The sequence below is a fragment of the Schistocerca nitens genome, chromosome 5, assembly GCF_023898315.1.
Source record: "Schistocerca nitens isolate TAMUIC-IGC-003100 chromosome 5, iqSchNite1.1, whole genome shotgun sequence".
In the NCBI taxonomy this organism is placed as follows: Eukaryota; Metazoa; Arthropoda; class Insecta; order Orthoptera; family Acrididae; genus Schistocerca; species Schistocerca nitens.
The window spans coordinates 132,392,463-132,407,058 of NC_064618.1; the positions used below are offsets into that span (position 1 = coordinate 132,392,463).

The 14,596-nt window shown below is 40.5% G+C and overlaps 1 protein-coding gene across 1 annotated transcript in view; it reads right to left on the bottom strand.

Annotated features, from left to right (window-relative positions):
* Positions 1–14,596, bottom strand: part of LOC126259538 (leucine-rich repeat-containing protein 49) — a 173,209-nt gene that overhangs the window by 127,714 nt on the left and 30,899 nt on the right. Inside the window, exons 2-3 of the mRNA XM_049956413.1 lie at positions 13,054–13,203; positions 8,362–8,571 (exon numbers count right to left, since the gene is read on the bottom strand). Of these exons, the coding sequence (XP_049812370.1) occupies positions 8,362–8,571; positions 13,054–13,203 (360 nt within the window). The remainder of the gene's footprint in view (positions 1–8,361; positions 8,572–13,053; positions 13,204–14,596) is intronic.

Consider the following 14,596-nt stretch of genomic DNA (forward strand, 5'->3'; position numbering starts at 1 on the left):
AAGAGGCAAACATGGACTTCTTCACCTGGATCTTGAATGTATGCACAAAGTCCTTAACCTAAGGTTTAGTAGCAGGATGAAATGGGGTGGCAGTCATACACAGAATACCATTGTGGGTACAGAAGTCGTTAAAATCCTGAAACATAAATTGCCCACGATTATTGGACACAAGAATCCTAGAGGATCCTTCATTGGAAAAAATAACTGGCAACATGCCAACAGTGGCAGTTGACAATATGGACAACACCTTGGCTATATACAGGAAATTTGACATTGCCTCAACCATCTGTAACCTCATGCTGCACAAAAATGGGCCTGCAAAATTCATGTGCACCCTGTCGGAAGGGTGCTCTAGGGCTGTCAAAGCAGAGAACTGGCACAATGGAGCAGTCTCATTCTGAGCACAAGTCTCACAAGCCCATACGAGATGTTCGATGTCACAACTGATCACCAGACAGCAGACATAACAATGTGCCGACACCTTCATCTGAGTCATACTCAAGTGTGGCATATGAAGTAACTGGAAAATGTAAGGATGCAATGCCAGAGAGATAACCACTCAACAACACTGCTCCTCTTTGGCAAGCATGAGGATCTCCTGGGCAATGTTAAGTCGAGCACAGAGGAGAAAAAATGTATGCCACACTGGGTCTGCACATGACAGGTCATGCTCTGGCCAACCCATCTGAACTGCTGAAACGGTTTTATAGAAAAGCAGGCCAACAGCCATGGTGGTCATGACCTTTTGTGCTGTCAACAGAAAATCCAACAGGGTTTGCTGCAAGGCATCATCCAGCACGAACATGGGAGCCTCTTGCTAGTCGAACTCCAGATCAGGCCCCACCAATAACCACAAAAGAAGTGCATCAGCATTGGTATGTTGCACAGTGGACTGGCAATGAATGTCTTAAAAATAGTTACTGACACCACTGCAAACAGTAGGCAGTACTGCCTGACAGCTTGGAACAAGGTCAAAATAGGGAAACCAACGGCTTATGGTAAGTGAGTCGGTTCAGAGGACGATAGCGTGATATGAAATCTTGCCCATAGAAGAATGGAGCTCCTTCAGGTCTCTCTGGTATGTTGACAATGACCTTGATGTGCTCATCAGTGGGGATGAGACCATCTTTACTAAGCAAATGACCCAAAAAAATGCACCTTCAGGGGAAAAAAACTGCACTTTTCCAGCCTGTAATGAAGTCCATTCTGCAAGAGGCATTGGAGAACAGACTGAAGGTTCTGTATATGCTCCTCCCAAGTAGGGTCTGTGACCCAGATCTCATCAAGGTAACTGACACAACAAGGAATGTTCTGAATCAACTGCTTCAAATATCGTTAGGAAATTCCTGGCACAGACAACATTCCAAAATGCATGCAATTAAACTGGTAAAGTCCAAAGGGGGTATTGAGAACCAGGAAAGTGCAAGAAACTGTGTCCAATGACAACTGCAGGTAAGCATCGCACAAGTCAAAGTGGGAAAAATACTGGCCTCCTGACAACTTCACCAACACTCTGCATGTTGTAGAATGGTATACAAATCTGCCACACATTACACAATGACCATCTGTTTAAAATTGCTGCAAAGGTGCATGGTGCTGTTGGGCTTCTGAATTATCACCAAAGGAGTGGCCCACTGACTCAATGAAATAAGAAAAATGACAACCTGATCCTGCTGTGCTGCAACTGCTTTTATCTTGTTGCACATGGTGTAGGAAATGGGAGAAGGGTGACAAAATCTCAGGATCATCAATGACTTAAGAGAAACATGTGTCCCAAAAATTTCTTTTCGGCCTAATGTATTGTCAGACAGTGGGCTATAGGACTGCAGTCAGAAGTCCAAATCAAGAAAAGGAATGTATTGTAACATTAAATGCACAATATGAAAGCCATAAGCATAAAAGGCATCAAGTCAAAAGAAATTTTGCACCAGTGGTAAATTTACCACTAACATTGTAAGTTGCCATTCCAAATTCTTGTTATATGTGGAGACAGAGAATTTCCCTCATAACAAATGACCTGACGGAGTGACTGTTGAAACTCCAAGCACCCCAAGCTCCTGTACATGTCCGAATTAATAAGTCTGACTGATGCACTCATGTCAATTGGAAATTCAACCAACTGCCCATCCATAATCAATGTCACCAAAACAGTATATTGCGGTGACATGAATGGTATTTCAGAAGCAGCCCCAGAGTCCAGTGAAAACACTGGTTCAACCAATGACTGATTCATAGCTCACTGACTGTCAAAAACAGTTGTCAATTGACCTACCCACTGGCATGCCCCACACATAGTCTCCATGTGCAGGCAGTTGTGGTGAACATGCAACAAATGACAGTTGGGCAGGACAGCTGGCTCATCTAATGACCGGAAGGGGACCCACGTCAAGAACCAGAAAAATGCAGCTAATGGGTATTAAAACCCTGCGAGTGGCATGAACCCACTGAGCTTGCCACAAGTGAGGATGCAATGTCCCTTGATGGTGCTGCAAGGAATTGTTAATGGTGGCATCACAAGGTGGCTTGGCAGGAGGCAAGGCCACCTGGGGTATCTTGTGCAGCACCAAGGGCTGTTTACCAAGCACAACCAAGTGAGTCACCTGCCAATCATCAGAAAGGACAACACTTGCTGCTGCTTAAATTCGTGTGATTCCACAATTTGGGTGGTGGCTAAAGAAGAGTCAGAGGAGGCCAATGCCCTAGTCGGACCCTCACAATCAGGAGATAATCTAACAATTACTCCCTGTATTAGCGAGTCTGCTTAAGAGGTAGCACATTTGAGGCACTGAGAATGACACTTGAGTGAGAGGCCTTGTAAATCTGCAATCCAGGCCACATACAGTTCGCCAAGGCTCTTGTGGTGCTGGTTAATTGCAACTGCTCTGCTACCATGTGGGTTACATGGCTGAAATACTGCATAAGCAACTGACAAAGCTCATCAAAGGAATGCTTTTTGGATTCAATGGAGGGCTTCAAATTTTCAATAACTTCACATAAACCCCTCACTCCTGGACAACAGCAATGTGGCTCTGTCAACTGAACTGACAAGAGGCTTTATCTGACAGTGCAGCAAGAACCAATGCAGATAACTCTCCCAGCTTCCCACAGACTCACCAAAACCAACAAATGGCATTGGGAACAGAGAAGAAAACTGCACCATGGACATAAATGTGAATAAAATCTTCTGCTCCTAATCAATGCAGTGGCGGCTGGCAACAGAGGTCTTGCCCACTGCCAGCTAGCTCAAGAAAATTGTCTGAGCAAACATATTCTGCCTGTCACGAGTCTAATGGAGAACTGGCAAGATACTTATTTCTCATGCAACTGAAGAGATGAGTGAAATAGACATTAGTCTCAGTAGCATTGAGAAACAGCTGAAATCATTAAAATTGAACAAAGCCCCAGAGTTCAATAGAGTTCCTATCAGATTCTATACTCAATTTGCTGCTGAGATAGCTCCTCAGTTAACTATAATCAATCATAAATCTCTGGAACAATAAACAGTGCCAAGTAGATGGAAGAAAGCACATGTCACACCTGTCTACAAGAAGAGTAGCAGAAGTGATCTCCATGAAACTGCTATCCAGTGTCCTTGGCATCCATTTGGTATAGACTCTCAGAACATATTCTGAGCTCAAAGATAATACGGTATCTCAAACAACCTTCTCAATGCCAACCAGCATGGATTTCAAAAATATAGGTCATGCAAAACACAGCTCCCACTTTTCTAACATGATATTGTGAAAATCGTGGATCTAGGCAGTCAAGTAGATGCAGTATTTCTTGATTTCTTAAAAGCATTTGACTCAGTACCACAACTACACTTAACATCAAAAGTATGATGATACTGGGTATCAGATGAAACATGTGATTGAACTGATTATTTGTTCTTAGAGAGAACATAGGCTGTTATCTTCGAGTCATCAACAGAAGTAGACATAACATCGTGTGTACTGAAATGAAGTGTGTTCACTTCATGCTGTTCATATTGTATATTAAAGAGCCTGCAGACAATATTAATAGTAACCTCAGACTTTTTGCAGATGATGTAGTTATCTACAAATGAATTACAGTCTGGTTGGTTTGTGGGGGTTAAAGGGACCAGGATTACAGTCTGAACAAAAAGATTTCAAAGTGGTGCAAAGATTGGAAACTTGCTTTACATGTTCAGAAATGTAAATCTGTGCACTTTTTAAAAAAAATAAAAAAAAAAAAAAAAAAAACAAGAAGAAGAAGAAGAAGAGTATACTATGACATCAATGATCCACAGTCATACAAATATCTGGGTGTAACACTTCATAGGGACATGAAATGGAATGATCATATAGGCTCAGTCAGAACCCCATGAACCATGGACCTTGCCGTTGGTGCGGAGGCTTGCGTGCCTCAGCGATACAGATAGCCGTACCGTAGGTGTAACCACAACGGAGGGGTATCTGTTGAGAGGCCAGAAAAATATGTGGTTCCTGAAGAGGGGCAGCAGCCCTTTCAGTAGTTGCAGGGGCAACAGTCTGGATGGTTGACTGATATGGCCTTGTAACCCTAAGCTAAATGGCCTTGCTGTGCTGGTACTGCAAACGGCTGAAAGCAAGGGGAAACTACAGCCGTAATTTTTCCCGAGGGCATGCAGCTTTGCTGTATGGTTAAATGATGATGGCGCCCTCTTGGGTAAAATATTCTGGAGGTGAAATAGTCCCCCATTCGGATCTCCGGGCGGGGACTACTCAAGAGGACGTCATTATCAGGAGAAAGAAAACTGGCGTACTATGGGTCGCAGCATGGAATGTCAGATCCCTTAATCAGGCAGGTAGGTTGGAAAATTTAAGAAGGAAAATGGATAGGTTAAAGTTAGATATAGTGGGAATTAGTGAAGTTTGGTGGCAGGAAGAACAAGACTTTTGATCAGGTGAATACAGGGTTATAAATACAAAATAAAATGGGGTAATGCAGGAGTAGGTTTAATAAAGAATAAAAAAATAGGAGTGTGGGTAAGCTACTATAAACAGCATAGTGAATGCATTATTGTGGCCAAGATAGACATGAAGCTCATGCCTGCTACAGTAGTACAAGTTTATATGCCAACTAGCTCTGCAGATGATGAAGAAATTGATGAAATGTATGATGAGATAAAAGAAATTATTCAGGTAGTGAAGGGAGACAAAAATTTAATAGTCATGGGTGACTGGAATTCGAGAGTAGGAAAAGGGAGAGAAGGAAACATAGTAGGTGAATATGGATTGGGGGTAAGAAATGAAAGAGGAAGCCGTCTGGTAGAATTTTGCACGGGGCATAACTTAATCATAGTTAACACTTGGTTCAAGACTCATAAGAGAAGTTTGTATACATGGAAGAATCCTGGAGATACTAGAAGATATCAGATAGATTATTTAATGGTAAGACAGAGATTTAGGAACCAGGTTTTAAATTGTAAGACATTTCCAGGGGCAGATGTGGACTCTGACCACAATCTATTGGTTATGAACTGTAGATTAAAACTGAAGAAACTGCAAAAAGGTGGGAATTTAAGGAGATGAGACCTGGATAAACTGACTAAACCAGAGGTTGTACAGAGTTTTAGGGGGAGCATAACGGAACAATTGACAGGAATGGGGGAAAGAAATACAGTAGAAGAAGAATGGGTAGCTCTAAGGGATGAAGTAGTGAAGGCAGCAGAGGATCAAGTAGGTAAAAAGACGAGGGCTAGTAGAAATCCTTGGGTAACAGAAGAAATATTGAATTTAATTGATGAAAGGAGAAAATATAAAAATGCAGTAAATGAAGCAGGCAAAAAGCAATATAAACGTCTCAAAAATGAGATCAACAGGAAGTGCAAAATGGCTAAACAGGGATGGCTAGAGGACAAACATAAGGATGTAGAGGCTTATCTCACTAGGGGTAAGATAGACACTGCCTACAGGAAAATTAAAGAGACCTTTGGAGAAAAGAGAGCCACTTGTATGAATATCAAGAGCTCAGATAGAAACCCAGTTCTAAGCAAAGAAGGGAAGGCAGAAAGGTGGAAGGAGTATATAGAGGGTTTATACAAGGGCGATGTACTTGAGGACAATATTATGGAAATGGAAGAGGATGTAGATGAAGATGAAATGGGAGATACGATACTGTGTGAAGAGTTTGACAGAGCACTGAAAGACCTGAGTCGAAACAAGGCCCTGGGAGTAGACAACATTCCATTGGAACTACTGATGGCCTTGGGAGAGCCAGTCCTGACAAAACTCTACCATCCGGTGAGTAAGATGTATGAGACAGGCGAAATACCCTCAGACTTAAAGAAGAATATAATAATTCCAATCCCAAAGAAAGCAGGTGTTGACAGATGTGAAAATTAACGAGCTATCAGTTTAATAAGTCACATCTGCTAAATACTAATGCGAATTCTTTACAGACAAATGGAAAAACTGGTAGAAGCCAATCTCGGTGAAGATCAGTTTGGATTCTGTAGAAATGTTTGAACATGTGAGGCAATACTGACCTTACGACTTATCTTAGAAAATAGATTAAGGAAAGGCAAACCTATGTTTCTAACATTTGTAGACTTAGAGAAAGCTTTTGACAATGTTGACTGGAATACTCTCTTTCAAATTCTAAAGGTGGCAGGGGTGAAATACAGGGAGCAAAAGGCTATTTACAATTTGTACAGAAACCAGATGGCAGTTATAGGAGTCGAGGGCCATGAAAGGGAAGCAGTGGTTGGGAAGGGAGTGAGACAGGGTTGTAGCCTCTCCCCGATGTTGTTCAATCTGTATATTGAGCAAGCAGTAAAGGAAACAAAAGAAAAATTTGGAGTAGGTATTAAAACCCATGGAGAAGAAATAAAAACTTTGAGGTACGCCGATGACATTGTAATTCTGTGAGAGACAGCAAAGGACTTGGAAGAGCAGTTGAACGGAATGGACAGTGTCTTGAAAGGAGGATATAAGATGAACATCAACAAAAGCAAAACAAGGATAATGGAATGTAGTCGAATTAAGTCAGGTGATGGTGAGTGAATTAAATTAGGAAATGAGACACTTAAAGTAGTATCCTCTTTACTTCGACCATCATCAGTTATTTTGCTATTTGGGGAGCAAAATAACTGATGATGGTTGAAGTACAGAGGATATAAAATGTAGACTGGCAATGGCAAGGCAAGTGTTTCTGAAGAAGAGAAATTTGCTAACATCGAGTATAGATTTAAGTATCAGGAGGTTGTTTCTGAAAGTATTTGTATGGAGTGTAGCCATGTATGGAAGTGAAACATGGACAATAAATCGTTTGGACAAGAAGAGAATAGGAGCTTTTGAAATGTGGTGTTACAGAAGAATGCTGAAGATTAGATGAGTAGATCACATAACTAATGTCGAGGTATTGAATAGAATTAGGGAGAAGAGGAGTTTGTGGCAGAAGTTGACAAGAAGAAGGGACCGGTTGGTAGGACATGTTCTGAGGCATCAAGGGATCACGAATTTATCATTGAGGGTAAAAATCATAGAGGGAGACCAAGAGATGAACACACTAAGCAGATTCAGAAGGATGTAGGTTGCAGTAAGTACTGGGAGATGAAGAAGCTTGCACAGGATAGAGTAGCATCGAGAGCTGCATCAAACCAGTGTCAGGACTGAAGACCACCACCACCACAACAACAACAACAACAACAACAACAACAACAGGTGGAAAACAGGTGGTAGACTTTGGTTTATTGGTAAATACTGGGGAAATTCAATGAGTCTAAAAAGGAGATTGCTTACGAATCATTCATGTGACCCTTCTAGAATACTGCTCAAGTGTGTGAGATCCATACCAAACAGGACTAACAGGGAATACTGAATGTATATAGGGAAGGGCACCACAGGTTTGTCTGATCCATCAGAGAGTGTCAAGAGATGCAGAAGAAGCTGAAATGGCAAACTCTTGGAGATAGACATAAACTATCCCAAGAAAGCCTACTTATGAAGTTTCAAAAACCTGCTTTAATTGATATTCTATGAATATACAACAACAACTGATGTATCATTCACACAGGGATCATGAGGACAAGATTAAATTAATCACAGAATGCACACAGGCCTTTAAACAGTCTTTCTTCCTGCATTCCATACATGAATGGGAAGAAATCCTAATAACTGGTACAATGGGATGTATGCTCTACCATGCAATTCACAGTGGTTTGCAGAGTATAGCTGTTGACTGAATGGTCTTTTCCTGTTACTGTATTAGTACAATATAGCTGTAGTTCAGGTTGTGCTAGGTTGTGTCAGAATTTATTGTTGTACCAAGATGAGGTTTAATCCCAAAACTATTTTGACCACTGCATAATAAAGAGCAGCTATCTACATTAGCAGAATAATTCAGTTTTATACACACCTATTTTTTCCCATCAAGAGCACTCTTAAATTCTCAAGGCTCTCGAGTCCTGAAATCTTTTCTAGTTGATTGTCGTACATATCAAGAAAAACAAGCTTAGAGAGACCAGAGTCTGTTAAACTGTCTACCCTTGAAATGAGATTATGTTGTAGAGAAAGTAAACGAAGTTTTGGCTCCTCAGAAAGTTGGGGAAATTTTGTCAAACCTCTCCTGTAAAAAGAAAACACAATTTGATGATTATCTTATCTCATAATTTACACAAATTTCATATAAGTTCAACAAGATTGCATAAAGCAATTTCATCATCAACCTTGAATTCCCGAGGTTAGGATAAAATATATCTCCCTATGCAGAATTTCACTAATATCAACCTTTCTGAAGTTTATATTTATTTATTTATTAGACCTGTTCAATCATAGGCATTACAGTATACTAGATGATATTGGACTTGGCTTAAATTTAGTTATCATGTTTATTTGCACATATATTGAAGTTCACCTATTCACTTACCAAGCAGAAGTAGTAGAACAGTAGATTTTCTCTAATAGTTTTATCAGATTTTTTTATACTTCATATACATTTTAAATTACCTGGAAACTTGTGAAAAATCTTTATTCCTATATAGTATCTATGTTTTCAAACAAACTTCTATTAGCTGGTACTGAATGTAAATTTCCTTTTTATCTTGTGTTGTGATTGTGTACATCACAGTTTTTCTCACACTACTATCATTGCCAGTTACAGTTTTTAATCATACATTAGTTTGTCCATAATATATGTGCATTCTGGTGGCAGTACTTCTAGTGCTGTAAATAATAGTTTACAACGCTGTATAGTTTGACTCCCTGTAATAGCCACAATGGCTCTCTTTTTGATTGTAATAAACATCGCCTGTGCTTCTGGGAAATTTCCCCATAACATTAGTCCGTATTCTTGATATGCATTAAAATATATGTATGTAGCAGTCATTAAGGAATATTCTTTTATATAGCTTTTTATAAAAGCCTGTGAGACTATTCATATTGTAATTTATGTATTTAATATGTCTGATCCATTCTAGGCTATTTTCTATCTATATAAGAAGACACTTCATTTATTGTGGGATGACAGCTGATGGCGATATCAGGGTAATGATAGATGTTATTTTGACAGCTATGGAACTGACTGTTATTGTTTTCGTGCAGTGTGGCTTCAGTTACTGTGACTCCGTAGTTACTTTGACAGTCTTTTTGTTGTTCCTATCTGTGACTCAGCATCTCCACTATATAGTGAGTGGCAACTTTCCTTTTTATAATATTGTTACATTCCATCCTGGATTTTCCATTGTTTAATTTTTTCTATTTTTACTAATAATTTTGTGCCATTAGCAAACGAAATTATGTTATGTGAATCAACAGGCAAATCTAGATCACCGAGATAAATCAGGAAAAGAAGAGGTCCCATTACTGATTCTTAAAGTAACCCATAAGTGACTGAGTACTCTTCTGACAAATATTCCAAGACTATTCATGATTTTACATCGATATGTCTTATGCTTCCTCTTTGTTTGAAGTTACTAAATAATGAATGAACCCATTCATTTGATTGGCCCCTAATGCAACAGTATTCAAGCTTGCCTAGAGGAGTTAAATGGTTTATTGTGTCAAATCTTTGGTTAAGTCTAAAAATATATTTGATTTTTTATTTATTTAATCAACTTGTTTTGAAACAGTGGTTATGCACTCACAGATAGCCATCTCAATTCATTTATAGCTACAGAAACCACACTGGGAATTAAATGTTCAATTTAGGTTTATGAATTTTATCAACTTGTACATATTGGTGGTGGACAGTGAAGTGCTGCAGGTTAGATGGTGGGCAACTGAGAGGTGGGGGGGGGGGGGGGGGAGGGAAGTAGCGGAAAAGGAGAGAAAGAAAGAGACTGGGTGTGATTGTGGAATGACGGCTGTGTAGTGATGGAATGGGAACAGGGAAGGGGCTGGATGGGTGAGGACAGTGACTAATGAAGGTTGAGGCCAGTAGGCTTATAGGAACATAGGAATGCATTGAGGGGAAAGTTTCCACCTGTGCAATTCAGAAAAGCTGGTGTTGGTGGAAGGCTGCTTCACAGCCTGTGCCATATGGATCTTTCCCACCAACACCAGCTTTTCTGAATTGTGTAGGCGGGAACTTTCCCTGGAATACATCCCACATTCCAGTAACCCTCCTGGCCTCAACCTTCGTTAGTCACTGTACTCACCCATCCAGCCCCTTCCCTGTTCACATTCCAGCACTACACAACCGTCATTCCACCATCACACCCAGCTCTCCCCTCCCCACCATCTAACCTGCATCACTTCACTGCCTGCCACCTCCCACCATACTATCCCTTCCCCTCCTCACCCCAGTCTCCTCCTTACCCCCACCCAGTCGCCACTCCCATCATGTACTGATGCTGCTGCTTGCAGTGTCGTTTCAGTTGCCTGAGAGTGCAGTTGTGTGTGCGAGTTGCGTGTGTGTGTGTGTGTGTGTGTGTGTGTGTGTGTGTGTGTGTTGTCTATTGTTGATGAAGGCCAAAGGCCGAAAGCTTTAGTTGGGAGTCTTTTTGTTGTGCCTATCTGCAACTCAGCATCTCCGCTATATGGTGAGTAGCAACTTTTCCTTTTCGTAATATTGTTACATTCCATCCCAGATTTTCCATTGTTTTATTAGATAATATTCTCCTATATTTGATAGGCCATTCAGTTACAAGGTGTCTTACAGTTTAAAATGGAACACAAACCAAGGTACAACTGAGCATTTATTACATAAACAGTACTCTGTGAAAGATTATTACACACTTGACGCCATGTCAGGGATTAAAAACACATCAATTTTTGGTTTATGGATCTACTACTAAACAAACTCAACCACCACTGGCACACCTACTGACTCAATTAGTCAAAACAAAACTATGAAGTAAATAGACATACTTCTTTAATGTAATGTAAGAAATTCAGCTTTAATGAGAGGTGTCACAGGTTTATCAACAATGTAGGAACACACACACACACACACACACACACACACACACACGCACACACACACACACACACCTCATCTACACATGGCCGCTAACTCCAGCATCTCAGGCCGGAATGCAGCATCACATGGGATGCAAGCAGCAATCTGGAGGGGGAGGGTAAGGGGAAGGAATAGTACTGTACAGGTGAGGAGAGAGACGAATGGTGTCTGGTGGAGTGTGCAGGGGCTAAGCTGCCAACAGGCACATCGTCAGGAGGTTTGAAGGGCAGGGAGGTGGGGAAAAATGGTGAAAAAAAGGAGAGGAGCTCAGAAAGATGGGTGGATGCTTTGGCAGAAGGCTGCAAATAAACAGTGTGGGACATGAAAATGAGGAGGAGATGGTAGGGTAGACGGGGTGGAAACTGTAGGGTGGAGGGTGTGGGGACAGTATGTTACTGAAGGTTGAGACTGGCATAATTACAGGAGCAGAGAATGTGTTGTAAGGATAGCTCCCATCTGTGCAATTCAGAATAGCTGATGGTGTAGGGGAGGATCCAGATGGCTCAGGTAGTGAAGCAGAAGTGTGTTACCTTCAGATGCATGTCGTGCCACAGGGTGGTCTACTTCCTATTCCAGCCCTGTCACAGGTTTATCCAACCCCATCAGGGGCTGGGCCACCCGTGAAAGCAGCCATGTAATTTATCAGTTCTCCTGTAAACATTGCACAGCTTTTCACATTGGTATGATTACCAACCAACTGTCCACGAGGATGATAGGCCACAGCCAAACTGTGGCCAAGAGCAAAGTAGACCACCCTGTGGCACAACATGCAGCTGAAGATAACACACTTGATTTCAATGGCTGCTTCACTATCTGAGCCATGTGGATCCTTCCCTCCACCACCAGCTTTTCTGAATTGCACAGATGGGAGCTATCCTTACAACACATTCTCTGCTCCTGTAATTATGACGGTCTCAACCTACAGTGACATAACTGTCCCCATACCCTCTACCCAACAGTTTTCAGCTCCTCTATCCTATCATCTCCTCCCCATTCTCGCCTCCCATCCTGTTTATTTGCAGCCCTCTGCCAATGCATCTGACCATCTCTCCCCACTCCTCACCTTTTTTCCCCACCTCCCTGCCCAACAACCTACTGACACTGCACCTGCTGGTCGTCTAGTGCCTGCACACTCCACCAGATGGCATTTGTCTCTCTCCCCACCCATACACTACTATTCCTCCTCCTTCCACTTACCCACCTCCTCCAGATTAGTGCTTGCATCCAATGTGACGCATTCCGTCCCAAGATGCTAGAGTTGGCAGTCGCACTCGCACACACGTGTCTGTGCGCATGCGTGTGTGTGTTTTACTGACAAAGGCTGTGGCTGAAAAAATTATGTGAGTGTCTTTTAATTGTGCCTGTCTGCAACTTGACATGTCTTCTTGATGGTAAATAGCAATTTGTCTTTTTCTTCATTGTTGGTAGTCCTACCTGGAGTTTCCAATGTTTGAGGTGTCACAGATTTAGTTGATAAAATTTATCAGATTTGAAATGTAGAAATGTAATGGGTAATCTTTCATAAATGTTTAAATCTGAATAAAGCAACAAAAAGGCTGAAGTAGGTGTTTTGTGTGTTTTGGGAGATCTCTGCACTAAGGTAACATTGTATTCATCAGTACCGCCTGAGAAAAGTCAGCTGTAACTTACCTGTCAAGACTAATTCTATCTGGATTTCTTTCTTTATCTGCCTGACTTCTTGATGCTTGAATCTTCCCATCTGTTGTGTTTTGTAACAAAACAGCATCACAGTACATAGAGACACCATCATCTGATGACAGATGTAGTCCATCTTTGGTCCTAAATATTTATATTACATTATTTACAGGTTTATTAGGAATAAATACTGTATAGCATTTTGTTTGCACTTATTCAAAACTGGTATTTCTGTTGAATTAAATTATACTTAAATACAACAGAGCACCACTATATGATCTTATAAGAAAATATGTTACATCATATGTTTATAACATTAACTTGCAGGTGCTTGATTAATTTTTTGTCAAGTAATCAGTGAGATGTGCCTGGTTTTTTCCATATTACATCAGTGAATTTTGTGTAATGGCTTCTACTACATTTTTAATTTTTATTTTGTGTTTTAATATTCAAATCCACTTATAGGTGTAATTTACAAACATTTTCATAGTTTTCAATTTATGAGTACTCATATTTAACAGAACCATCAAGCAGCCTGAAAATAAAATACCAAGTTTGGTTGAAACTGTTTGGGGGGAGAGGGTTCAAGTGTTATGCTGAGAAACACACACACACACACACACACACACACACAACTTGTTTATTCCCCTCCAGGTGCAGCAACAAATAAATTCTTGAGTAAATCTATTCTTTAGTAAAGTTACTCATGACAGAAACATGGTGATCACAAATCCATTCCACACTAGTTAACAGACTGCCACTGTGATTTATTGATCATGAATGAGAATACAAGTTTTACATGAAATTGCAATCACTTGACGTTTAAGAGGACATCTGTTTAAATGATGGGTACCTGTAGAATAAATACTGATTCATCCCCTCACTATCCTGTTAAAATTGTTACTTCAACTATTGGTCAGCATCTTCTTTGCAAACAGTATTGTGCTGTTGCAAAGAGTTTTGGCAGTTCAGGCTTCATAGTAAAATAATTGAATACCCTTTTTACATACAAGCTGATATCGTGACAGCTGAGTTGGATCAAGCAGGTTTAAGATTTCTGCTAAGGAACTGATGACATCATTGGGATCTACAACAGCACTGATGGTCTTATATTCAGTGACTATAGTTGGTAATGTGGCAAGTAGGTGATTGTTTAATTTGCATACATTTTCATATTTAGCTAAAAGAAAGGGCATCTTTCACAGCATTCTGGAAAAATGTGTGGCAGTGATATTTTCTCTGTCCACTTGTGCAATGTGATGCCAAGAGTGTGTGAGGTGTTTTTTGGTGGATGTTATTTTTTGTCATTGCCACAATGTAAAGTAATTTCTTAGCATTTGTTGATTCTTCTTGTCATTAAGTAATTTGGCAAGATTTGAACTAACACAGAGTTTTGTTCATTCACTATACACTATGCATATTCTATTTATGTGGTGTAGGTCATTGCCTACATAACTGATGACCTCCAACTATGGATTTTCAGCCTTTTTGTTGATCAGTCTATGGCAAACCTAAGAACAATGAATGATGTCAGCAG